The 27725-nt window shown below is 38.5% G+C and overlaps 4 protein-coding genes and 2 non-coding genes across 6 annotated transcripts; all 6 read left to right on the top strand.

The window, feature by feature from the left end:
• Window positions 1–1546: 1546 nt before the first annotated feature.
• Window positions 1547–5159, top strand: LOC119989264 (transcription factor bHLH30-like). The gene is made up of 2 exons (XM_038834684.1): window positions 1547–2385; window positions 4365–5159. The coding sequence occupies exons 1-2, from the start codon at window positions 2068–2070 to the stop codon at window positions 4839–4841; spliced, it is 795 nt and encodes a 264-aa protein (XP_038690612.1). The 5' UTR covers window positions 1547–2067; the 3' UTR covers window positions 4842–5159.
• A 624-nt stretch (window positions 5160–5783) lies between these two features.
• Window positions 5784–10142, top strand: LOC119989263 (ubiquitin-like modifier-activating enzyme atg7). The gene is made up of 14 exons (XM_038834683.1): window positions 5784–6052; window positions 6434–6651; window positions 6838–7029; window positions 7131–7185; window positions 7265–7359; window positions 7507–7696; window positions 7788–7893; window positions 7977–8121; window positions 8195–8353; window positions 8444–8632; window positions 8730–8930; window positions 9016–9131; window positions 9274–9433; window positions 9841–10142. Exons 1-14 carry the CDS (start codon window positions 5917–5919, stop codon window positions 10012–10014), a joined length of 2136 nt encoding a protein of 711 aa, XP_038690611.1. The 5' UTR covers window positions 5784–5916; the 3' UTR covers window positions 10015–10142.
• A 131-nt stretch (window positions 10143–10273) lies between these two features.
• On the top strand, window positions 10274–10344 carry TRNAG-GCC. The gene has a single exon. It is a non-coding gene; the product is annotated as a tRNA-Gly (tRNA).
• A 3196-nt stretch (window positions 10345–13540) lies between these two features.
• On the top strand, window positions 13541–16630 carry LOC119989748 (U-box domain-containing protein 7). Its single transcript, XM_038835433.1, has 2 exons — window positions 13541–14053; window positions 15701–16630. Exons 1-2 carry the CDS (start codon window positions 13635–13637, stop codon window positions 16548–16550), a joined length of 1269 nt encoding a protein of 422 aa, XP_038691361.1. The 5' UTR covers window positions 13541–13634; the 3' UTR covers window positions 16551–16630.
• A 2275-nt stretch (window positions 16631–18905) lies between these two features.
• On the top strand, window positions 18906–19038 carry LOC119990274. The gene has a single exon (XR_005466000.1). It is a non-coding gene; the product is annotated as a small nucleolar RNA Z247 (small nucleolar RNA).
• Window positions 19039–23422: 4384 nt separating this feature from the next.
• Window positions 23423–27682, top strand: LOC119990127. Its single transcript, XM_038835973.1, has 5 exons — window positions 23423–23443; window positions 24841–24939; window positions 25318–26170; window positions 26973–27118; window positions 27273–27682. Exons 2-5 carry the CDS (start codon window positions 24850–24852, stop codon window positions 27450–27452), a joined length of 1269 nt encoding a protein of 422 aa, XP_038691901.1. The 5' UTR covers window positions 23423–23443; window positions 24841–24849; the 3' UTR covers window positions 27453–27682.
• The last annotated feature ends 43 nt before the right edge of the window (window positions 27683–27725 follow it).

Here is a 27725-nt window from a genome sequence, read left to right as displayed (position 1 = left end):
ATTGGTTAAGGAAATCATATATAGTTTTTGACTTTGCAATTTTAAACAGGAATTAGGTTATTCTTCCCAAATTGAGCCAAAATGTGTGCAATCTTTAATTAAGAATAGTTTGTGGCAACACATCATTGACTTCTTTTGGGCAGGTACTAAAAAATGTAATAAAAAAAATAGTTAAATATTGAGGACTTGGAAGTTCTAAAATTTGATTCTCAATGAGCATAATATCCCAGTGATCACATGTTAGATTCTGCCTTAATTTATTTTGTCGTCAAATGAGAAATTTTCATGTGTACAATATTGAATGTCCCAAATAACAAACTTATATGGTGTCGTTATCGATTATAAAAAATATCATATAGATACATATAAGAAAAAGATTGTTTTGTGGTTAAAAATTTATGAAGTTGACGTTACAATAAAACAAACTTTACTACTCATCCAATATTGGCCATACATATAGCCTATATAATATATCATTAGCTAGTAGTGATAGAGTAGTAGGTAATATATGAACAAACTTCATATTGTGTTATCTTTGATAAGTTGAATCTAGACAATGATCTCATTACAAAAGTCCACTTAGACAATGATATAATTATGAAAGTCTTACCTATTAATTTCTACAAATGAAAGTGTCATTGTAGCTATCACTACAAGAGGTAAGATGATGACAAAACCAAGACCACTATAAACCCTATTTTAAAAGAAAATCTTGTAATGAAGCCATTGGACAATTTTGTTGGGGGGAGGCAGGGTTGTGTTCTCTTGCTCTTGTTGTCTATCAAAAGTTGGAATCTTTGTATCAAATAACAAAGTTGTTGAGAGAGGCAGCTATTCTTCATCTCCATATGGTTTTTGTCTTTTTGGCTTTGTCAAAGAAGACACTTATAAATTCAAATATTTATTATTAATTAAGTGCCCTACAAAACAAGCTAGATTAGGACACCGAATCAATCCTCACTACATGACTTAGAGTTGTGATTAAATGCTTTTATGTTTTCATATGAAAGAGTGTTTTTAGAATCGATCCGTGAAGAGAAATTTTAAAGATTCAATGGGTTGGGTTGAAAGGTTAAAGATTAAATTGCGTATTTTTAAATAATTTAATTTATTTATGAGTAATAGAAATATTATAATATAAAATTTGATGTATATATTAATGGTATAGTATAAATTATAACAAAAATGATGACTTAAATGAGTGATTAAGAGACTTGATATATGATTTATTTGACTCAGCCTAAAGTCTTACAAATATCAAATTCGGCTAAACTTTCGGGCGAGCTGGTTTAGTTTTAATAACACTGATACGGAGTTCATATAATCCTCAAATTTATTTAGTCCAAATAACAGGAGAGCTTTTATTGAAAATACTCTCCACACCATATTATCACACCCCAAATCACATGTTTAAAGTAAATAAATTAATAAACAATCTTTTTTTTTTTTAAATTTTTTGAATCACCTTAATCAAAGGCTAGATTAGTCCTTTGACCCGCAACGTTGTTTTTATATAAAGAAAGTCCAGTCTTGGCCTAATAACGTACTTACCAAAACCTTTCAGGTCTCGAAAACCAATTTGCCTCTTCTCTGATCTCTCTGCACTACTGATTCGTTGACCCTTTTGTCGCGTCTCTTCCCTCCTTGTGAATATTCATCGGAACCCCTTCAAGGATTCACGACGAATACAAAAAAAACACTCTCAATCTCATTTCCTCTCAATAAAGCCACACTCTCTCTCCCAATCCCTCAGAATCTTCACACATCTCGAAGAGATGCCCCAATTCAAGACCATCAAGAAGAAAATGTGGATGTTTTATCAGTAATCTCTCTTCTTCACCCCCTGATTGCTTTCTTTCGTTATGGAGGGTATGTACAATACCAAAACAACCGTAGTCAGCACCACAACCACAATCGTCTACAAAGCCGTCAAACAGCAGAACTTCCCTCTCCAAATGCTCTCTTTCTGGTTCGCCCCCACCACCCGCCCTCCCGGAATTTTCTCCTGACTCCTCCACTTCCGACCCTTAAATATTAACTTGATTCACTCAAATTTGATTTCTTTACATGGCTGCTTACTTACAAAACCCGAGTTCTAATAATGTGTCGTCGGGCTATTTTAAGTCGTTGGATCCGTTTTCGCGCGATTTGGGGGGTTGTAGCAAGGTTTTGCCTGGTGGGTCATTGATGGGATCTCAGTCGTTGGTGTTGGATAACGAGAGAGGAGAGCTCGTGAAGGCCCCACCCGGAGCGGGGAAGAAGGAAATGTCAGAAGCCAAGACTTTAGCGGCTTTAAAGAGTCATAGCGAGGCAGAGAGGAGGAGGAGAGAGAGGATCAATGCCCATCTCGCTACACTTCGTGGTCTTGTGCCGTCCAGAGGAAAGGTAATACATGTTTCTTTTGCTTTTTCTTATTCAATATAGTTTAGTACATCTATGCTCTCTCAACTGCTGATCTAATATGGCATGTTAGATTATGGGATCAAATCAGCAATTGAAACTTCACATTAGGAGACAGTATAAATGCTGTTTGGTTTGATACTTTTGTTATATATAGAATCTTAAATATACTCTCTTGGTGCTCTCCAACTGTATGAAGGCATGCTCTGTTTAATTAAGAAAGATCTTGCTCCAAATTTGCCTTGAACTTGAGTGTATTTAGCATACTCAGGATGGGTTCTTCTATTTCAATGAAAGCTGAGAATGGAGAAACACAAGACTCGTAATTTTTTAAATTTTAGTTTGTTGATCATTTATCTCGTTCCATTAAGTTTGACTCGAAAATTCATATGATTATTGATGCCTAAATCATTGTGTCCTTTTCAATAAGGGCCTTTGACAAGATTTTAACTTACTTCTACGATTTCCTTTGCCTTCTTTGCTGAAAGGGAGGAGTTTGCATGTCATATTCTTTAATAAGTTGACTTTACTCTTAACTTTCTTTTAGGGACTTTACTCTTAACTTGCAGTGCAAATAAAGCAGATTAAATAAGGGTCCTGCATAATATACTTGTTGGTTTTGGAACTAATTCTAGATTTTGGCGGTACTGTGATGTGCTGTTCCAATACTATGAAATTGTGTTTGTGTATTGAATTGGCTCTTGATATTCCACAATCCAACTTGAAAAAGTACTTTACATTCACCCACAATTATCAATCACGAGATGCATTTCATTTGCTGGATGTCCCAATTGGTTTTTGCACATTGCTCAAAACATTCCATGCTGACTTACGTTAGTGATTTGCGTAGAATGGATGGTGCTGTATTGTTTAAGGCAGAAACGGACAGTCGGGTCAATTTGCAGACATAAATTAATGTTTTCAGGGAGTCAAAGCCAAGTGTTGGCAGAAGCTAGTTTGTTGTCTGTACATTTATATAAGAGAGTGATTATTGATGATTTTTTAAAATGGTGGGGAAGGATGCCAGCTTCTGTGTTGTGGATCCCAGACCCATTTCAATGTTTAAAATATTGGGGTATGACTTAGATGTGTGTTATCTAACCATATGGTTCATTATCTTGCTTTGATAAGCAATCAAAATCATAACTTCCTTATCTTGCTTTGATAAGCAATCAAAATCATATCTCTAGGGGAAGAAACACAGATTTTCTAACTTGAAGCTTAACAAGATCTGAGTGGTTATTACCAAAAAAACAATATGTGGGCGGTTATAAAATTTATTTCATCACCATTGTCAAAGTGTATTTTACTTCCTTGTCATCCAACAAGCTTGTAGGTGTCAGAAAAATTTAAAGAATTATTTTGCTAGACAGAATCTTTGCAACTGTGGTGTTTTTGGCAAATACAAATTCACTCTGTTTATGGTTTAGTTGACTTGCAAACTTCATTTTTTTTTTTTTTTTTTTTGTGGTTTGGTAATGTCTTATCAAAGCCAAGTCACAACAAACTTCATGACAAATAGAAAACAATAACTCGATGAGGCATTTTTATCTTCCAAAGAAATGAAGAATGGACCACTTTCGCAGATGGCATTTGTGTTTCATCTTGGTATAGCTTGCACCTTTCTATCAGTATACGATATTGACTTCGGTCTTTTGAAACGTGTTTTCCCCTTTATAATGCTAGTTAGATTTCTCCGAGACCTATGTGGCTATGTTCTTGTTTGCTGTTATGATGCTGTTGTTTGTATTGCATTAGTAGTAATTTATCTTAAGGGTTCAATTGTAGCTGACCCCGTATTATTTGTGTGTGTGTGCGTGGAAATTTTTCTTATGTATTTTTTCCGTGAGGGAGAGGTGCATGGTAACTCGAAAAACCCACTAGTTCTATTTCGGTTAGATTAACTTTTGTTTATTTACTTGGGTTCTAACCATTGGTTCTATAATTTTATATGCTATTTCTAGATGGATAAAGCCACGTTGCTTGCTGAAGTCATTAGCCAAGTGAAAGAACTGAAGAAGAATGCGTTGGATGCCGCCAAAGGGCTTCTCATTCCTATGGATGATGATGAAGTGAATGTTGAACCATATAATGATGGATCAGAAGATGGAACCTTGTTTTTTAGGGCATCTCTCTGCTGTGATTATCGACCTGACCTCCTGTCTGATCTTAGACAAGCTCTTGATGCCCTTCACATGAAGATGGTGAAGTCCGAAGTTTCAACCTTGGCAGGTCGGTTGAAGAATTCATTCATTTTCACAACTTGCACAGAAAAGAATGTCGACGATGCTGAGACAAAACAACTCGTGAGTTCGGTTCACCAAGCCTTGAATTCTGTACTGGATAAAGGCTCTTCCTCACCTGAATACTCTCCAAGAACAACTCTGCCAAACAAGAGAAGGAGGATCTCTTTCTTTGATTCCTCCAGCTCATCCTTATGAGAACTAAGTTGTGTCAACGGTTTCGATATCCCAGATGGTGACCGTCTCTTCTTGTGCAGACATATATGTGTGTGGAGAAGTTGGACCACCTGTAACCCTCGTACATATATTGGCGTACAGAACGGGGATTGAAATATGCTGCTGAATTGGAGTCGTAAATAATTAGGGCATAAACAAATGCATACAAATGTTGATATAAGTTTTGTACAAGTATTGTATTTTTCATGCATGTGTGTTGGTATAGCTCAGGAACTGATGAGCAAGTTTATGTATTGTATTCTGTTGATGCTATATATATATATTTGAAATCAGGGTGTGTATTCTGTGATATAACTTATTATGACAGTTAGAGGCTCTCATGGTGACACTCTAGCAACTGTATGAGCCCAGCCATTAGGTTCCCCAAATATGTGATTCACAGTCCAGTGGCTGCACTTATCCAACCCTTTCACAAATTTTCCAATTCAATGGCTCCATTACCATTGCTGAATCCCCTTCAACAATGACATTGTTCCAACCTTCATATTTGATACAGTCAACAGCCAAAGCTTCACCTATATCAGTGGTCGCGCACAGTCCTTTGACACAACTTACCCCATCAGATGAAAATTTTTTTATGCGTGCGAGCCTAACAACTCAAGTTTAGACTCATATTGAATGTCTAAAGGGCAAAAATGTATAATGTCGATCTTAGTTAAAAAAATCAAAAATTCTGTGGTTCTAAACTTTTTCATAATTAAGTTTGATAAATCAATTTTGTGAAATTATCCTCATCTTAGCCGAAATTGCTAAATCAGAAAAATAAACAGAAAAAAGTTTGATGAATTCATAATATGTAATAATTAAATTGGCGATAATCTATAATTCTCAATAGTGGCAAAATCGTAAATTCGAAAAAGCACGCACCTACTGTTTTACTCAATCAAACGTGCGACGCTAGTTCATGTTACAGAGTAGGTCCCGTTAACCTTTCAGAAGGACTTAGAGGTCCAAGTACCAGGTCGAATCTCCTTCAATTAACATTCTCGACTTCTGGTTTTGTTGTTGCCTCCGAGGTTAGAAACCACACGAAGCTATGTCTACATCCGAGACCGGATCCATACTCCAATTCGCACCGTTTCAGAGCGCCGTTGACGAGGGTTTCTGGCACCGATTGTCTTCTCTCAAGCTGAACAAACTTGGCATCGATGACTCTCCTATTCCCATCACCGGTAATTCTCTGACATAGTTGTTTTATGGAGGTTCTTCTTATCTCAGTTTAATCCAGAAAATTGAACTAGACTATCAAACAGAATTTTGGTTGTCAAATTTTAGAGTTGGAGAGATTTGCATCAATCATAATCAAGGTCGCTTGCGTTTAACTACAATTTCTCATCTTTCTTGGTTTTTTGTCTTCTTAGTTTGTCAATGCTTGCATTCTAGTAGCTGGAAAGAAAGAGTGAATTTATTGGGGGGAAAAGTGAACTGATGAGTGAATTTGAAAAGCCTCCTTAAGAAATTATGATAATTGTATTAAGTTCAATGGGATTGCGCACATTTTGAAAGTTGGATACGTATAATAAAATTAAGAGGATGAACCCTCTGTGCTGCAGGTTATTATTCTCCTTGCTCGCATTCTCAAGTGTCGAATCCTTTGACTCTGCTGGCTGAGTCTCTGCCACCTGATCCGAATGAGCAAGTATCGGAGCCAGCAGGCACTCGTGGTAACAGGTATAGATGTTCTGTCCCAGGCATACTCTACAACAAAAATACGTTGGAAGACTTTCACTCCCTTGATAAACCGAGCTTGCTGAAGGCAGAAGCAAAGAAGGTATCTTTCTTAAAATGGCTTCACTTCTTGCGTTATTTATGTGCATTGTGCACCGTCTATTTTTTTTTCCTTTTTCTTTCTCCTTCCTTTAGCGAGAATAAAATTAGTAAAACGCATTGTGCAATGGCAAACAGTTGTGTTGTTGTTTTAATCTTATAGGATGCCTTACTTCTTGTTGATAATTAGATTTGGGAGGACATAAACATGGGCAAGGCCGTAGAGGACAGTGCAGCTTTATCAAGGTTCCTTGTTATCTCATTCGCAGACCTGAAAAAATGGAGCTTTCATTACTGGTTTGCCTTCCCTGCTTTGGTGCTGGATCCACCAGCTAATGTAGTAAATTTAAGGCCAGCTTCACAGTGGTTTAGCTTAGAGGAGGTACTCACAATGTGATTCTCATTCATACTTTGGTAGCTAGGTATTTAGATTATTGGCTTATTGCTCCTTTTTATGCATTGATTTTTTTGGGTAACTTGTAGGCGGAATCTGTATCAGCAGCCTGCAATGAGTGGCGCAATACAAGCTTGACAGCTGGTAACTTTCTTCTTCATCATCTTATTTTAATTTATTTTTAAATAAGTAAAGATTTGCTAATCACACGAGTCTACCACAGACGTACCATTCTTCCTGCTCGCTATAGCTTCTGATTCGCATGCTACTCTTTGGCATCTGAGAGACTACGAAGCTTGCCAAGGTGATGGTCACAAGGTCCTTTCCTAACCTCTTAAGTTTTTGAAAAATAGCTGCCTTTAGAAATGGACTTCTATGAAAATCTTCTTTGAAAAACTGGAATCTTGTCAGACTACAAGATTATTGCTCCATCTATTATAAATGCAGTTTTGATGCTATTTGCAGTTGCTATTTGGTTTTTATGACCCATGTCATCTACCAAATAATCCTGGTTGGCCTCTTCGCAACTTCCTAGCACTGATTGGTTCAAGATGGAATCTCCAGACTGTCAACTTTTTCTGCTACAGAGAGAATCGTGGTTTCGCAGACCTTGGGTTGTCCCTCGTAGGTAAAGCATTGATCACAGTTCCTCAAGGTATAGTTATTTTGAATAGTTCCTATCTCTGCAGTTTTCATATGTTTCCGCGTGGCAGAATTTCTAACTTGCTCACAAGATATGAATCTAGGATGGAGAGATCTTCAATGCATACCTAATGCAGTGGGATGGGAGTTGAAGAAAGGTAGGAAAGCATCTAGGTGTATTAGCCTCGCTAAATCCATGGATCCAACCAGGTATGCCGTCTTGATTGTGACTCTATTTGTCCTTAATGGTATTGATCCTTCATTACTTTAGCATTTTGAGATATCTTTTGCAGGTTAGCCATATCTGCGGCCGATTTAAACTTGAAGTTGATGAGATGGCGTGCTTTGCCATCACTTAATTTAGACATCTTGTCCTCGATAAAGTGTCTTCTCTTGGGAGCTGGTACGCTAGGTTGCCAGGTTGCTCGCATGCTTTTGGTGGGTATTTAATAGGTTGTAATCATAAAATCCAATCATAGGCGATTATGCTCAAAGATTATGCATTTTGTAGGCTTGGGGTGTACGGAAAATCACCCTAGTTGACTATGGCAGAGTGGCTATGTCTAATCCATTAAGACAATCCCTTTACACGTTGGATGACTGTCTCAATGGAGGTGATTTTAAAGCCACTGCAGCAATTAAAAGCTTGAAGAGAATTTTTCCAGCTGTGGTAATTGATTTCCCCCCTTTGGTGTATATACGTTTTTCGGACACCAAAGAATCTTCCCTTTTGTCTTATCCTTTTGTTTTAATTTTTTAGGAAGCGGAAGGCATTGTAATGGCAATACCAATGCCTGGTCACCCAGTGTCTAGGCAAGAGGAGGACAGTGTGCTTGATGATTGTAGACGCCTCCATGATTTGATAAATTCCCATGACTTTATTTTCTTATTGACTGATACGAGAGAAAGTCGGTGGCTCCCGACCCTTCTTTGTGCGAATGCTAACAAGGTGGAAACCCTTTGGTTTTATCTGTGCACCTCAAATGACATGGAAACTGATTGATGTAAGTGTATTTCTTATTCATTTGTCCTTTACTTGTTTGCAGATTTCAATAAATGCAGCTCTTGGATTTGATAGCTTTTTGGTGATGCGCCATGGACCTGGTCCTTTTGGCTCTGTCCATGACTTAGAAACTGAAGCCGGAAGCTCTGTATCTGCCGATATGGATAACCTCAATATAACTGATAAAAATGAAGGGCAGAGATTGGGCTGTTACTTTTGTAATGATGTTGTTGCGCCAATTGATGTAATTTTCTACAATCTCCTTTGTACTGCAATCTAGCTGTTTAATACATATTATGTTGCAACGGTAACTTTTATCTTTTATGCAGTCAACTGCAAACCGCACTTTAGACCAGCAGTGCACCGTTACGCGTCCAGGCCTTGCTCCAATTGCTTCAGCTCTTGCAGTTGAACTCTTAGTGGGAATCCTGCATCATCCTAAGGGGTAAGTTCTTTTAGGTTACATGGAGATCTATATTTCATTGAAGATATCTGCATTGTGAAGTTATCTAGATTACTGGAGATCTGAGGAAGTGCTTTCTATTTTAGTTTGACTTGCCTTACTGGTGCCTAATGCATATTTATAGGATATTTGCTAAAGCTGAGCTGGAAAATTCTAATTACGGGGGAAGCAGTGAGCAGCCTCTTGGCATTTTACCGCATCAAATTCGAGGGTCCCTCTCTCAGTTTTCTCAAATGACACTTGTAGGACACTCCTCAAACAGTTGCACTGCTTGTTGCAGCACTGTAAGTTTCCCAACACAATGAAGATTTCGCTAATACTTTAATTTGCCTGCTTTATGTTATGTGGCACACTATGAATTCTTAGAACCCAACCCCAAAATATAGCATTTAGCGAATAGATTTTTCTTTCTGGCACAGATGCTTAGAGTTGAATGGACATGAATTCTAATGGATTATATAAAGCTTTCCCCAGTTTCCATAACTGCAACAAATGGCCTTATGCAAGAATGAATGGCCAAAAATAAGTGAATTCATATTGATTTCTCTGATGGATTCGTGTAGCCGACCCTAAGCAGTTTGGAACAAGGCTCGAGGATGATGATGTCAAATGAATGTCTTGTTCTTGCTAGTTATCTCCATGTTTATTGTTCCTTTGATTGCAGCTGATTCTGAAAAAATTATGTGTTCAGGTGGTATCGGAGTACCGGAAAAGAGGAACGGATTTCCTACTCCAAGCAATTAACCATCCAACATACCTGGAGGATCTCACTGGACTGACTGAGTTGATGAAATCAGCTAACTCCTTTAAACTGGACTGGGATGATGAGATGGATGGTGATGATGATGATTTTGTGGAAATTTAGAGTACCATTTAGCTCTTCTAAATTATTATTTTGTAATCAATTTACCAAATGTACAGAAAAACAAGTCGAAGAATGCAATGTAAAGGCCATAATTTACTAGTTCATCTCCATTACTTCGTTGGACAGCATTTGAAACTTGAGTGCATATTATTATTTATGTTTTATAAATTACAAGGCACATAACTTCCGAATTTCTATGATGTCAAGTATTAGTATTCACGGAGGAGATAGGTAAAAACATGTGGAGCCTGTCCGTCAAGCACCAGTGGTCTAGTGGTAGAATAGTACCCTGCCACGGTACAGACCCGGGTTCGATTCCCGGCTGGTGCAATAATCTTTTTTAATATTCTTTTCCTTTTTCTTTCAAAAAAATATGTGTTCGAGAGAATTAGGTCCCAGACCACAAGGGGCCAAACTTGAATGAATGTTGAGATTAGTTAAACTAATATTAGGCACAAACTGGCAGAACCTTGACCAGGAAGAGAGCTAATCGATCTTGTACGCTCTGACCTTTCTTCTACTTTTGAAGCTGATATTCGAAACTCCCAAGACCAGAATACCATATTAGAGAGCTCGCAAGGAGGAAAAGCAACAGTTTTTTTCCAACAAAAGACCAGACCAGGCAAAAGTCAGCCACCACGAAGACTTGCAGAAAAGGGGTCTTGTTAGTGGTTCTAACACCATCTCAAAAACTTATCATTACTTCCTCTCCTATACACAATTAAGTCCTTTCAACATACGCTTTTGTGGATCATCCAATAATTTTTTATCCAACAATAGTGTTAGTTCTTGGTAACCCGGCCAGTCGACCTTTTGTTGGTTGTGAGTTGTGACGATCTCAATTCAATTCATCTCCTCTTTATACGTTAGTGGAAACCCCATTTTCTATCCTTTGAAACATGTGTCGAAGAACACGACATGGGTCGCCTGCCAGCACGTGTGTTTCTGTACCAAGTACGAAGAACTACAGGACACGAGTTGAACATTGGATAAACAAGTACGTGGTGGCCTGTACTGTTTAAGATTTGTATTTCCTTAACTAGATAATTACGTGTTTTTTGTCCCTTAAATTCACTTAATTATAGGGGCCAAAAACCGTCTTCACCCTATCAACGAGGTATGACTAAAGCTCAAGTGAGTTACATCGACTAACAGGCTCGTGGCTTTGTTGTACCGTGCGTGTAGAAATCCAACCCATTTGGAATAAGGTTATGGCCCAGGTATAACAGTGTAAATACCATAATTTTACACATTTATCAATGACGTGCACGTGCATGGATCCGCTACTCAAAGATAGCTCACATCGCCACTTGTTATGTTCTCCTCGCCACAATTGTAAAAGTCTTTTCTCTTTCGGCTCAACCTCACGAGCCAACCAATCATTGGCAAGTTTCAGGCTTCACGCCTAAACCCTCGATCAACTTGATTTCCTACGATCGATTTCCTAACTTGTGCCCGACTTTTTACTCTGATAATAAATCATACTTTTAAACATTCCTTTTGTCAACCAATCACCAACTCTTCTCTACATAGCCTTTGATTCACTCTAACATGCGTACTTTGTCTTGGAAACTGCTCTCATCCCATCTAAGAGGGTGGGCCGCAATTTACAAGATTCTACTTTACCAACTAATCATACAAGAAGTATGCCATTAACCATACGCTTTCTACTAATAACATTTTCCTTTGAGATAGCCTTGAAACTAGTTTCTTGATAGCTGTCGACCTTTCCTAAAACGTCATCTTCTCCTTTCTATAAATACCTTACCTTCTCGAGGAAGAAGATAAGTCCATTACTCTGGAAAAAACCTCAAGGTCACATTGTTGCTACACTCACCAAACAACTTATCGATTATGCCCACAGTGGACTTTCGATCCCCAAACACTCCTTTTGTCGAGCCTTCCACCACGGTCAAATCCTCTCATGTGCATCTCCACACACATTCTTGATATTCAAGTTTACTAACTTGATAGTCGGAGCCTCTTTGGCCAGTACCCTCCCGAAGTCAAGAGATTTTCCATCTAAAATAGATTGCAAGAGGCCCACTTTGACTTTTCAACTGGATTGAGCACCTACATTAATTTCCTACAATCAAACGTTTTAATGTCCAAATTTTTTATTATGAAGGTTAATTGTATTGCTATTCTTAACTTTAAAAAAAGGGTTAGTTTTGCAAGCTCCTAGAAAGAAAGACCAATTCACCTCATGATATGACAAATTTTTCATTCCAAAGAACAATATGTGACAATCGTTGTTGTCCTACTCCTATGTACACGTGTGGATATATATATATATATATATATATATATATATATATATATATATATATTGTGGTGGTACACCTCAGGTAAACACCTATATGTTGCGTTTTTTGGGTTCAACACTTCTCATCCTCTCTCGACGGCCGCAACGTGGGAAAATTAGGCACATTTCGATAACCATAAGACATAATGGAAGCTGACTTGGAAGTGCCAAGCTGATGTAATGCTTGCACAGGAGTCCCACTGTGTAATTCCACCAAAACCCATAAAAAAAGAGAGAAAAAAAATCCCACAATTCAACATATCCACATACCCAAATTGCAGGTGCCCTCAAATATATAGAAACATCAGGTTCCCCCTAATATGTAAGTACTTTTCTGGCCTAATCTACCATCAATGCAAATGGAAAAGCCCGATACCGGATGGCCAAAATGGTTGTTTTGGTCAAATTCTCGGCCAATATAAAACCTAAGTAATGACTGCTAAAGCATATGGGGGCATCAAATTATTTGCGTGCATGTGATAATATATCCCAAAAATACAGGTTAGATTTTGTTATGACAGAAATTGATACGTGGCAGCACCCCATCTAATGTATGCTTGACACGTAACAAAAAAGTCATTAGTTTTTAATTATCGATGTGCCATAAATGTGGATCACATAATTCAATCAATGGTTTTATTATATTAGAGGTTTAAACCCACATATAGTGCAATGTGCCCAAAAATTTATTAACAGTCAACAAATGGTCTTAGCTAGCCGTCTGATTTTGACACATCCATGAAAGTTCCCAAATTGGAACGGCAAACAAAAAGTGGGTCCACTATACCAATGACAGCCACCACTGTTGATCTACATATCATAATTAATCTTTTAAAAAAGAAGAAAATAAATAAATAAAGTGCCCATGTCCCATTAATTTGAGTCAATTTTGTTACTGCAGCTTTATGGATTTCAATGTTTTTTTTGTCTGTTTTTTCAAATATTGAAATGAACGCAAATCATTTCACATGAATCATGTGGGGGTGAGATTTTCGATTGCACATAGATTATGTGCGTTAATCCTAATATTTGGGATAGTTGTGACAAAAAATATTAAAATTCTTAATTAATACATATATTATAAAAAAATTAAAACAATTAAGGTCGGAATCTTATGTCTTGTAAATCGATAACAATACTGTTACTCTGCATGTGTTTTGTGATCTCTCTGAGTCTGCTTCCCTCTTTGCTTCCTAATATTCTCTCTTAATTATATATAGAAACTTCAGTAGTGTATATATATATATATATAAACACAAGTCCTAAGACGAACTAGTTGCTCCAATTTTTCTTTCAAAACATACAAAGACAAAACATGTCCAATCCTTCCTCTCATATCCCTGTACGGTCACGGAGCTCGTACATAAGTCTTCCATTTTTCGGCAGGATCAAGCGGTTCTTGCGATCCAAAGCGGCTCGAAAACTATACGAATCGAAGGTCCAATTCGATAAACCAAGATTTGAAGTTGTGAGTAGCAGAGTAGAGGCCGAAATGGAAGATGATTCGGTTTTATTACAAAGATCGGTGAAGAGGCTTCACTTTGGCAGTTGTGAAGAGAAAGAGAGGGCGGCTATGGAAATCGAGAGGCTCGCGAGAGATGACGTCAAGACGAGAAAGTTGATGGCGGAGCTCGGCGTTATTCCGGTGCTCGTGTCCATGGCGGCGTCGGGAAAAGTTAATCGGCGAAGAGTGGCCGTTAAGGCCTTGATTGAGCTTGCTAATGGAACATACACGTAAGTTCAATTTTATTAATTCTCTTTATTTAGATTTAAATTAAAAATTATATAACTGAATTAGTTTTCTCTAGCAAATTATTGGAGTATTATCTTGAAAAAAATCATAAATAATTTAAATAATAGGAAAGAAGAAGAATTGATCGGAATTAAGGCTGCAGTGGCCAGTGGGTGCTTGTTTATTTCAACGGAGAAATAGATAATGGAGTTTCATTCTTGGCACTATCTTCATATTGGGATTCGTCTGGTTAAGGGTCCCCATACCACGTTAGTGAAAATATTCAATTAATAATTATAACAAACATAAAGTTGGTTGGGTTAGGTTGATTTCAAGAAAAATAAAACAAAAAATGAATGCCCAATTGGCCCTATATAGTAGTAATTGAATATTTTGAATCAAATTGAAATACAAGTATACATGTGCCTTTTATGGCTGGATTTTTCAGATGCGCAGGAACTCTGGTATTCTTTAGAGTTTATAGTTCTCGTGATGGAGTAAAAATATGACAAATTTAAAAATAAAAAAATAAAAAATGTGGTATGGTGTGATGTGACACAACTCTCAAACCATTAAATAAGAAAAACTCATTTCCAAATTTCTAGGGTGAATGCCTTACGGGGCGCGCAAGGTACGGAAAATGTTCAAGGTTAAGTAGGTTCATGTGGGTAGGAGGAGAATGGGGAGACAATAATGTGCCAAGGAAGCCGACATTGCTGGTCCTAAGAAAAATGAGATTCATTGCAGAACATGATATTCGCAGTAGTTGATCAGATTCCACTTGATCTTTGAAAAAATAGCTCAAAAATAGGAACTTTAAATAATTATATGAGCTCCAATTTTCAACACAGATTTATATTAGTATCATACAATATCGTTGACCTCCCCTACCGTATCTTTATTGGTTAGATATGGCTAGGGTCGGCATCGGGTCGGGCCGGCTCGAGCCCATACCCAATTTTGAGAATCGAGCTTCGGATCAGGCTAGACCCTCAAAATGAGGCTCAAGCCCAGCCTGGGACCCTAAGGCTCGGGCCTTTGGGTCGGGCTTCGGGCAAGGCCTCGAGCTGCGGTGTGGACCCGATTTTTGACTATACTTTTAACTATTTAATATTTATATATATACATGCGAAATTCTCCTATGTGGATCAAAAGTGTAGACCAATTTTGTGGACTTGTTTTCCAACCATCCCATAATAAATGTGTAACCACCACTTATGTTGTGTTTTATTACAACCACTGAATTTTGATCCACAAAATATATATTATATACACACATATATGTGCAGACAGTGCATGCACTATGTGCACATATATATGTATGTGTATATATATATAAATAATGTATGGTGCCTTGTCGGATTTAGAGCTTTGGCCTGACCTCATAAATGGAGCCCAAACCCGCCCGAGACATCTAGCCTTGCTGGCCCAGACCCGATATAATTTCGAGTCAGGCCGGGCTTTGGCCTGCTAGCCTAGGCTCGCAGGCCAAATGGTGACTCATATGGCAATAATGGTTTATTCAATTAAGTGAGATGTGAAGTCATTTGTTGACTTTAAAATTATCTCAATTTTGTTTGTTTTCACAACACAAGTTAGACAGAAAATGACAAATTCTCTTTATTAACCATTGTTTGTCCTTTCTTCAGGAACAAGGCTTTAATAGTGGAGGCAGGGCTGTTGTCAAAACTACCAAGAAATGTTGATGTTCTTGACAATTCAACACAGCAGGATTTTGCAGAACTCTTGTCATCTTTATCATCTCTAGCCAACACCCAATTCGCGCTGAACACGCCGGAAATTCTCCCATTTGTGATGAACATTCTTGAGTCAGACTCAAGAATTGAAACCAAGGAGCCATGTTTGGGGGTTCTGTACAATCTCTCTGCAGTGCTAGAAAATGCAGGGTCATTGGTCTCTAATGGGGTTGTGCACACTCTGCTAAGACTATCCTCTGTTAAGGACTTATCAGAGAAAGCACTTGCAACATTAGGCCACTTAGTGGTGACATTAATGGGAAAAAAGGCAATGGAGGATAGCGAATTGGTGCCAGAGAGTTTGATAGAGATACTGACATGGGAGGACAAACCCAAATGCCAGGAATTATCAGCTTACATTCTGATGATCTTGGCACACCAGAGTTCAGTTCAGCGCGATAAAATGGCGAAATCTGGGATCGTACCTGTACTCATTGAAGTGTCATTGTTAGGGAGTGCTTTAACACAAAAGAGAGCAATGAAATTGTTACAGTGGTTCAAGGATGAGAGGCAAGTGAAAATGGGACCTCATTCAGGGCCACAGACTGCAGGGAGGGTTGTAATTGGTTCCCCTGTTAATGACAGAGTGGGTCAAGAAGGGAGAAAATTGATGAAGAATTTGGTGAAACAAAGTTTGTATAAGAACATGGAAATGATCACAAGAAGAGCTAGTGCTGCTGGAGAGTGTTCTAAGGTTAAGGCCTTGGTGATTAGCACAAGTTCTAAGAGCTTGCCTTATTGATTGAAGTTCTTAAACACACCATTGATTTTTTAGGTTTTCTGTTTGGAATTGAATTCTTTTTTTCCTTTTTCTTTTTCTAACATATGCATTACTTATTTTTTTGATAAACACATATGCATTACTTATGCTGTGATGGAGATGCATTAGCTGTGCAGTTGCTAAATTATGACAAGTTTATATGATGAACAGCCAAAATGAATTATCTTCTTTTTTTTTTTTTCTAAAATGAGAAAGCAATTTTATTTGCTGGTCTTTGATGATGATTAGACTCAAATGGATCATAGATATTTGAAGTAACTGTGTGTGTATATTTAGTAAGTCCAACATTTAATTACAATAACAAATTCACCAAATTTACTAATTTTCTATGTCTTAAGGAAGTAAGACAATGACTGAGTAAGTGGGGGACCTTCTTAGATTCACCCCCATTTAACTTCACCCTTTCATCCACCCTCATTAAACACCGTCAGATCTACAAAATATACTCTAGATGCTCATTGTGAAAAGACTATGATGACCTTCATAGACTTATTTAGAAGGGGTGGATAGCCCACTCTTTTCATGAGGATGGACCTCAGTAATTTCCGGTAAATGGCATCATAGCCGTTCATTCCCCTTTTATAACAGATGTGAAGTTGAAATTAAGAGAGGAATACTGTACTTTACAATACATGGAGAAGATTTAAATCTGAAGGCTTTTAACAGATTTTATCTATGCAAATATTGTTATCAAGAGGTATCAAAGAAAGCATCCGAGCCACTAGTTAGAGCGATAAGGATAGTGTGTATCATTCTGATAACTACGGCTCAAATCCCTCTCCACGTTCAAAAAAAAAGAGGTACCAGAGAAAGGGATGGTGGGAGGCAGTTGGGGAGGTTGAAGAAGACATAAATGAACCGAATGGTGGTGATGGTTGAAATGAGATTTTAATTTCTTTCTTTTTTTTTCAAAAGGTCTTGGAGACCAAAATATAATCATTAACCAAGATTGGGAAAGCGAATTTGAGGCCTAAGACACTCGAGCCACCATAAAGATGGATTACAACCAAGAGGATTAAAAAAGAAAAATAGAAAAACATAAACACAAAATCGGTTGTTGTCGGACACCCCCTGTATTCCATCGGATATCGTCGAAAATCGACCAATATCGTGCTGAACTTTGCCGGATTAAACAAACAAACATGAAAAAATAATATGAACAAAACAAATATGGTCGACACGTGTCCGCTTTAAAACAATGGAGTACATCACTCACTGAAGAATTCGACGTAGTAAAAAAAACGTCCGACACGTGTTACTTTAAAAAATTGGACCCGGACACTTGTGGGGAACTCAAGAATTGAAACCACTGGGGCACAAATATAGACCGTAAACAAAAAAACATATTAATAATAGCTCAAAGCAATAAGAAAATACGTTTTTGATCGAGGGCCTCGGGGTCAATTTGTCATAAACCTATAATGTATTCCGTGTAATTTTTTTTTGATTGGGGGCACGGCCCCCAATGCTGTAGTGCTGGGTGATAGATATATATCTTATAAATCTTAAGTTATTATATTGATCACCGCATAAAGTGTAATTATGATTATCTCTTTAACTCAAGGGTCATGATTATTTACTTAACTTAAAGGTAAGTTATTATATTCATCACTACATAAAGACATAAAGTGTAATTAGCATTATCTCCTTAACTTATGGGATTGATTATCTCCATGTACTTATATATATACACGATTACTCTGTCAATAAAGAGTGTGAAAAGATTTATAATCTTATTCATTATTATATGGTATCGGACGGTTTCCTGGGCAACCCCATCATCTTTTCTTAGTTCAATCTTCTCTCCAGCACCAACCATGACCACTGATGAAACTCCAGTCACTATACCTAATGCCCACGATCCTACCAAGCCATTCACTGTTGTGAACATCCATAATTCTGTCAAACTCACATCTACAAACTATCTCTCCTGGAAACTTCATATTGAAGCTATTCTCATTGGTTATGGTCTTTACCATTTTATTGATGGTTCCCATCCAGCACCTCCTACCACCATCACATCCAACAATGTCACCAAATCAAACCCAGAATATCTTACATGGCTTCGTCAGGACAAACTCATTTTTGGTACGCTTGTAGGCACTCTCTCTCAATCACTTCAACCTCTCATCCACCAGTCCAAGACTTCGAGAGACATCTGGACAGTTTTTGCCGACACATATGCCCGTCCCACTCGAGGCCACATCAAACAAATTAAAGATCAAATCAAGTATGCCACTAAGGGCTCTCAGTCCATCACCGAGTATATGCAATTCCTAAAAAAATCGAGCAGATGAACTTGCCGCACTTGGCAAGCCTATGGATGGAGAGGATCTCACCGAGAAAATTCTTGATGGTTTAGAAGATGATTATAAGCCAATCATTGACATCATCAATGGTCGTGACACACCGATTTCCTTTGATGAGCTGCATGAAAAACTCATCAATAAGGAGCTCTCACTCGGTGTTCGTCAATCCACCACTTCACCATTGCCTGCAACAGCGAACCCAACCAACTCTCGACCCAAAGCAGGACACATCAATAACCGTGGCCAACGCTCCTCCTGGAACCCTCACTCTTCGGCTTCCTCGGGTCCTAACTTGAGTCGCTATCCTGGTGCTCCTCAGGGAGGTCGTCCACCACCTCGGCCTTATCTAGGACGTTGTCAATGGTGTCGTGTCCAAGGTCACACAGTTCCTCAGTGTCCTGTCTTTCGCCAGATGCAATCTAACATCCAATCACCAAATCCTCCACGGAGTGCATCCCCATGGCAGTCCTATCCACAAGTTCCATGGCAACCACGGGCTCATCTAGCCACTGCCAATACCAACCATAATGCTTCCTGGCTCCTTGATAGTGGCGCCTCGCATCATGTCACTTCAGATCTGAGTAACCTCTCGCTTCATACATCTTATGATGGCTCTGACGATATTGTGATTGGAGATGGCACGGGTCTCCCCATAACTCACACTGGTTCAGCTTCACTCTCTTCACCCTCACACACCTTTTCTTTACATAATGTTCTTCATGTTCCTACCATGCAAAAGAATCTTATTTCCATATCGCAATTTTGTAAATCCAACAATACATCCATTGAATTTTTACCTAGTTCATTTTTTGTGAAGGATCTTCGAACGGGGAACATACTTTTGCGGGGTCAAACTAAGGACGGTGTGTATGAGTGGCCGACGCAATCCATCCAATCTTCACCATTAGTGGCCTTTTCAAGTGTCAAAACCACTTCGTCCGAGTGGCATCATCGTCTTGGTCATCCATCATCTCAAATTCTCAAGCATCTTGTTTCCAATTTTAATTTAGAAGTTTTGCGTTCATCCAATTTCAATTCAAATTGCAATTCCTGTCAATGCAACAAAAGTCACAAATTACCATTTTCTGTTTCCTCTCTTGTTTCTACAAATCCCCTTGAGATTATATACTCTGACGTATGGACATCTCCTATTTATTCCGTGGATGCTTTCAAATATTATGTAATATTTGTAGATCATTTCACCAAATATATATGGTTTTATCCACTCAAACAAAAATCTCATGTTCATGATGTCTTCATTCGTTTCCGATCAATTGTTGAAAATTTCTTTGACCGAAAAATCAAAACATTTTACTCCGACAATGGAGGAGAATTTCAAGCACTCATATCCTTTCTCGCCAGCAATGGAATTTCTCACCTTACGTCTCCCCCACACACCCCTGAACACAATGGCTATTCTGAACGTAGACATCGTCATATTGTTGAAACCGGATTATCTCTCCTGTCTCATGCTTCCATGCCTTTAACTTACTGGTCTCACGCCTTCTCCACAGCCGTTTATCTTATTAATCGGCTTCCCACACCCACACTTCATATGCGTTCTCCCTATGCTAAATTATTTGGCACTCCTCCCCACTACTCCAAACTACGAAGCTTTGGGTGTCTTTGTTATCCCTGGCTACGGCCGTACTCCTCTCACAAACTTACCCAACGATCTTCACCTTGTGTATTCATTGGGTACTCCACCTCTCAAAGTGCATATCTTTGTCTTGATCCTCACTCTTCTCGTATATATAAGTCGCGGCATGTCAAATTTGTCGAGTCCATTTTTCCCTTTATTTCTATTCAGTCATCTCTTGAACGTCCATCATCTGAGTCTACTTCCCATTGGTGTACCTCCATGTCTATTCTTCCGGCCACGATCACACCATCTACAAGTTTGCAACCTGTACCCCGTGTGACCATCCTTCCCTTGACTCAACCTGCCAACACCACTATCACAAATATCCCACCAATTAACCCACCTCCAACATCACCACCCACCTCAGCTGTACCAGAACCCCCCCTCACCGAACCACATACCCATCTTAACCCCACCACCCAAACACAAATTACTTCTACCTCGACCGCTCAACCTAACACCTCTGTTTCCCCTTGCATCATAGTTACCCGATCCAAAAACAACATACATAAACCTATCCATAAACTTAACCTTTCTGCCCAACTCACCCCATCCACCACTCCTGAACCAACAACTGTCACTCAGGCCATCAAAGATCCTCAATGGCGTCAAGCAATGTCTAATGAATATGATGCACTCGTTCAGAATGGAACATGGACCCTTGTTCCCGCAAGTCCATCACAAAATTTGGTAGGCTGCAAATGGATCTTTCGCATAAAATACTTACCCGATGGTTCTGTTGACAGGTACAAAGCACGTTTAGTCGCCAAAGGCTTCCACCAAAGACCGGGCATTGACTATCATGACACCTTCAGCCCAGTCGTCAAACCTACCACAATTCGACTTGTCCTTAGTATTGCTGTCATTCGTGGCTGGGTACTTCGACAACTTGATATTAACAATGCCTTCCTTCAAGGCACTTTATCCGAAGATGTTTTTATGGCCCAACCCCAAGGTTTCATTGATTCTGATCATCCCACTCATGTGTGCAAGCTCAACAAAGCAATATACGGTCTCAAGCAAGCCCCACGCGCTTGGTACCATGAACTGCGCCAGTTTCTCATACACTCGGGATTCACCAACTCTTATGCAGATCCATCTTTATTTGTCTTCAACAACGGAAAAACTATGTTGTATCTACTCGTATATGTAGATGACATCATTGTCACAGGTGCCAACCCTACTACAGTCCAAAGGTTTATACAACTTCTTGCTCAACGTTTTTCCCTTAAGGACCTTGGTACGTTGACATATTTTCTTGGGGTGGAAGTTGTTCCTCATCTCAACGGTTTACTTCTTTCTCAACGCCGGTATCTATCAAACTTACTAGCCCGGCATCACATGGCAACATCGAAACCAGTGGCAACGCCGATTGCTACCGATCCTCCTCTCATCTTGCACTCAGGAACAACACTCTCGGATCCTACAGAATACCGAGCAATTGTTGGAAGTCTCCAATATTTATCTATTACACGTCCAGATATCGCATACACTGTGAATCGACTTTCACAATTTATGCACTGTCCTACCAGTGCTCATTGGATTGCAGTCAAGCGCTTATTACGTTACCTATGTGGAACCATGGACCATGGTGTAGTCCTCTACCACAACTCTCCTATGACTCTTCATGCATTCTCTGATGCCGACTGGGGAGGGAACAAGGATGACTTTACTTCCACTGGTGCTTATATTGTGTATCTCGGACGTACACCAATTTCTTGGAGTTCTAAAAAGAATCGCACCATCGCACGTTCTTCTACTGAAGCAGAATATCGTTCTGTTGCCAACACATCAGCTGAAATCCGTTGGATATGCTCCCTTTTGACTGAACTCGGCATCACCATTTCTCAACAACCGGTCATATATTGTGATAATATCGGTGCCATGCACCTGTGTTCCAATCCAATTTTTCATTCTCGCATGAAACATGTTGCTCTGGATTATCACTTCATTAGAGAACAGGTACAAAGTGGAATGCTTCGTGTCAGCCATGTTTCTTCTGCAGATCAATTGGCGGATGCACTTACCAAGCCATTGTCCCGCACACGGTTTCAATTCCTCCGGAACAAGATTGGCCTCTCCTCACGGAGCTCCATCTTGCGGGGGCATGATAGATATATATCTTATAAATCTTAAGTTATTATATTGATCACCGCATAAAGTGTAATTATGATTATCTCTTTAACTCAAGGGTCATGATTATTTACTTAACTTAAAGGTAAGTTATTATATTCATCACTACATAAAGACATAAAGTGTAATTAGCATTATCTCCTTAACTTATGGGATTGATTATCTCCATGTACTTATATATATACACGATTACTCTGTCAATAAAGAGTGTGAAAAGATTTATAATCTTATTCATTATTATACTGGGTCTGTCTTGCAGTGTCCGATCCATGTAGATGTTCAAGCCGAACACCGAGACCTCGCCATTTTTAGAGTGTCCGTGATTCATATTTCTCGACTCATACTAAACGGATGTTCTTTTTTCACGTACGATTCCAATAACTCAACTACTAAAATAAAGCTTCATGCACAAAGGAAGTGGCAAACCCTACTCTTACGGGTGATTTAATTTTTGAATTGCCCCGTATTTAATTCAATAAGGTAATCGGAAATCCAAAATTTAGTTGGAGTTTGGTTTATAAAATTTGAGAGAAGCACTCTGTCTTTGACAAGCAGTCAACCACTCGAAGGAGACTCGTTCTTAATAGGAAAAAGAAGTCCTTTGCTACACTCACAAACAATAACACCTTTTGAACTGTGTTGCTGTGTCGTTCTTTAAACAACAAGCGTCAAAGGCGTAAGTTTTCTTTCCCCTTCTTCCACTCTCTGCTTCTGCTTTTGTCATCAATGGCTGAGGGGACCTCTCCGTTGTCAACCATTATATCATCCATGTCTTCGCTCTCTTGAACTCTTTTTTGGGTTTTCATTATTCTATCTGAATTTATGATTTTTTTTGTGTGTCTGATGCTTTTGGGTTCCACGAAATTTCTGTTTTACAGGGTTTTGGTTTCTGGGTAACCATTAATTTCAGTGTGTAACTGTTAAACCTCAATTTCTCGAAATTCTTGAATTATTTATCTTTTGCTGGCTTTCTTTTTCAGTTTTGCATCAATTACTGACCTTGGAAACCCGTTAATCAGATATATATACATATGTTTTTATTCTGATCGCGGGTGCTTGTTCAGTAGTCTCTTCAAAGAGGTTTTACTTGCCGATCATCAAGAGTTTTGCTTGTATACTTTAGTTGCTTTGGGCAATTTACATGAGTAGTAGTCTTCACTTGCCGATTATTTTTTATTTGTTTCTGTTGACGGGTTCTCTGTCATCGTTTCTTAATCAGAGTAATTGCTGGAAGATTAACGGAAAGGAGAGCAAACATTGTTCTAATTTTATGTTTTTTCAGTTGATAAAAAGATATGTAATTGCATACTAGAAGGATCTTTGTTTCGCTGAGTCATGTTTTTCAAATAATTTTAGGTAGAGTCATAAAAAGAAGAGAGAGCCTTTTGTGTTGTTTATTTTGGTGAGTCCTGAAGTTCTAATCAGCTATGGTTGCCCTAGTTGAGCATACTGTTTGCTTCCTTTAAAACACTCTTGTTCTTTGTAGATTTGAGAATATTCAAAACTTAAGATTTAAGGTTTAATATTATGGTTATCTTATGAAGTTTTGTTAAACGTGGTGTTGTTTTGTGAAAATAAATTTTCAGATCATTATTCCATGCAATTTCGAGCATTAAGTTCTGCAAGTGTTCATCTGGGAGCATAGTCTCATATAGAGAGAGTTGCATTATGTTAGGGCTTGCTTTTGAGTTTATCTAGTACAAATGCATATCCATACCTCTATGCAATTGCATCTGTTTAAGATAACATTGGAAGAATTTGAAGATGTACTTTTGGAGAATGAGAGGGGGAGGGGTGGCGGTAAGCGGTAACATACTTAGCTAGCAACTTCTGGTGGTGTTAAAAGCGGTATTTGGTGGACTCGTGCCTTTTTTTGTGGCCCTTAACGGCTTTTGCTACTTTGCTATATGAATCTACCCTTTGTTTAGGCCACCTTCAGATACTCTTCTGGGTTGCTGACATTTATGTAATAAAGTTGTTTCGAGGCTGCTATGTTAATTTGGGTGATAAATGGCTCTGGTTCCCTATTACTTTTGTGCTATGTTTTCCTATAACTGCATGTGCATGCCTTGCAGGTTTGACGTGTTTCCTTAGCTGAAATCTTATGCTGACGTGCAGTGATAATGTGCTGATTTGACGTATTATACTGTGTTCTGATTGATTGCAGCTGTCCAATATGGAGAGATTTAACTATATAGCTTGGGTAGACAATGTGTGCCAGAAGTTTGAAGATGTGTGCTTGGAGGTGGATAATATCAGGCCGGAGGTATTTTTTTCACCTTCTACTTGTTAACCGCTTCAAGATGTCATCTAGCTGTTGGTTGCATGGTGCATTCCAACTGCTGTTGTTAGTACTACTTTCAATTTAACTGGTCAATTTATATGCTATCATTTACGCGCCACACATTTTTATGCACAACTAAAAAACTTTTGACAGTGTTCTTTTTTTCCGTAGAGGAAACATGTTTACTTGACCTTTATTTTCTTATAACGTATTTGTCTCGAATGTGGATACGTTGCTTTTGTTTCTTCACCTTGTCTTGTTATTGCGTCATTCCTTGTTTAGCTTTGTTTTACATTACATGTATCTGCTTCTGGTGCTGCCAACAGTATGTCTATCATTAGTTGATTTCATTCTTTATAGGATATAATTGGAGCCGCTGAGACTCAGTTGCAGACAATGGGTGCCAGCATAACGAAGTTCTTCTCTGATCTCGTGGATGATGATGTCCCTCAATATTCTGCTGATCGTGTGGTGGGAGAGGAAGCTTCTGATTTGTCTCCTGTACAGAAATCTGGTGTCATGGCACATAAAGGATCAGAAGTTAGTATGGATGATGGCCACTGTGAAAAGGAATCTTTCTTTGGGGTTCATTTCCTCCGGTCATGTCATCTGTCTAGTAGAAAGCATCTAGATCCTCACTTGAAGCAGAATGATGGTGGCGCAGTACATGAAAATTCAAGGATGATTATTGGGGGAAATCCTATTAAGGAGAAGGAAAATCAGCTCGAGAGTTTGGATATCCATGAGAAGAAAGATTCAGTCACGACTACATTATCCTCACCCTTAGATGATGATGCTGAGAGTTCAGATATCCTTGAGAAGAAAGATTCCATCACGCCCGCATCATCCCCACCCTTAGATAATACTGAGAGGTTGGATATCCTTGAGAAGAAAGATTCAGTTGTGAAAACAGTATCCTCGCCCTTAGCGATCAGTACTGAGAATTTGGATATCCCTGAGAAGAAAGATTCTGTCATGGAAGCATTATCCTCGCCCTTAGAGATCAGTACTGAGAATTTGGATATCCTTGAGAAGAAATATCCAGTCATGGAAGCATTGTCCTTAGCTTTAGATGATAATACGGAGAGTAATTCTTTGATTGGAGAAGGGGAGGGGAGCTTGTATTCCAATTCTTCTACTTTGATGGGATCCCGGGACAGTGAAATTTTGGACATTGAGGTTGCTCTTAATGTTGCCTTGGCAGAATCAACTGGTAAGTATTTGTTCGTTATATATCCTGTTGTTTGTTCAACTTGCTTTTATCACTGAATATTTAACTTGGTTTTGCATTGGCTTCCATAGAAACTCCGACAGCTTGCTGTGAGACTAGGGTTTCTCTCATGAGTGTGGGCCGCATGATGAAGTTCATGACCCATATCTCATAGTATCTCTTCATACAATTGGTGCAAATTTACTTTCTTTGAATTTGTCTTTCAGACTTTAGTTAGTCGTTCATCTACATTTATTGTTTGCTTTCTTTTCTTCCAGTCAAAGCAGCATTATAACATTTTACCTGCTATTTTCTTGGTCTTCTGTTAATTTGAGCATTTGGAGGTTTGGCCTTGTAAGTGTCTACTGAGAGAGTGATACTTCTCCTATTGAGGTGCATTTATTCAAATATTGAACTTTCTTGACATGGTCTCTAGACTACAGTAACTGTTGTAACTTGCCTTATTTTTCTCAATGGAATCCTTCTGGCAAGAATTGTTCGGAAGCCTCCACTGTCAATTTCATGAACTCACTAAATCTAAACATTTCTGCAATCTATCTAGTCGTGTACCCACCACATCTGATACTTTTGTTTTAACAGATCATGGCAGCAGGCAGCAGCTTGAATGCCCCATCCACTAGTGTACAACTCATTATTCATATTTCATTTATCACTTATAAAAGCGAAAAACTGGGTTTACCTAATCAAAGCTCCAGTTATGGTAGCTTCATGCAAAAATGTTTTTCTTCGTTGAAAACGTATTTACATTCACAATAATCTTCTTTACTGTCTACTATGACATCAGGTGGTTCAGTTGATGATGTTCGCAAGGTAGAACTAGAAACCATTCAACCATCGAATAAGGCAAAGCTTGATGAGAGTTGCATCATGGTAGATAGTAGTGAACTTTGCGCTGTATCTGGGGACGTGAGAAGAAGCGGGTCTGACAAGGTACGTCTCATGTTTCTCTCTCTTAAATTTCCTAACATAACTCAGTCATTCATATGAAAACATGCTAGTTCGAAAACTAAAACTTGTATGCTATTACCAACACTTGACTCTTAATTGTCTATATAAAACAGTTTCCTCTCCTTTTTTTTCCCAGAAGAAGTCGAGGCCGAAGAGCATTTTCGCTTTGAGAAAGAAAGCTCAAGATTGGAAGTGTGATCACAGTCATCTTGATGTGGGATGGTATCAACAGAAGGGAAAAGGTTTAGCTGCATACTACGATAAATCTGAATTACTAGATGATGGATTCAGCGAGTCTGAGTGGGAGATTATTTAAGCAAAAAATACAGGAGAGTCTGCAAAATAAGTTTGGCCAAGTCAAATGGCTTTGTGGCCTTAATTGTGATGAAATAAGGAATTTTGTTAGGTCGGGAAAATCTAATTGCTGGACATTTATATATGTTTCCTTCCTTCAACTGAACCAGGAGTCTTGTTTTAACTTTTTTTAATGAGCATTTGTTGTTCTTAATTCTGGTGCTTTACTGCTTTGATAGGCTTTCATACCAATATATTGTGTTTAGACTCTTTCAAATTAACTACTGATTATTTG

This window comes from Tripterygium wilfordii, chromosome 21 (assembly GCF_013401445.1).
Source record: "Tripterygium wilfordii isolate XIE 37 chromosome 21, ASM1340144v1, whole genome shotgun sequence".
Lineage (NCBI taxonomy): Eukaryota > Viridiplantae > Streptophyta > Magnoliopsida > Celastrales > Celastraceae > Tripterygium > Tripterygium wilfordii.
Note: the sequence above shows the minus strand (reverse complement) of the source record. Positions and strands in the feature narration are given on the sequence as shown.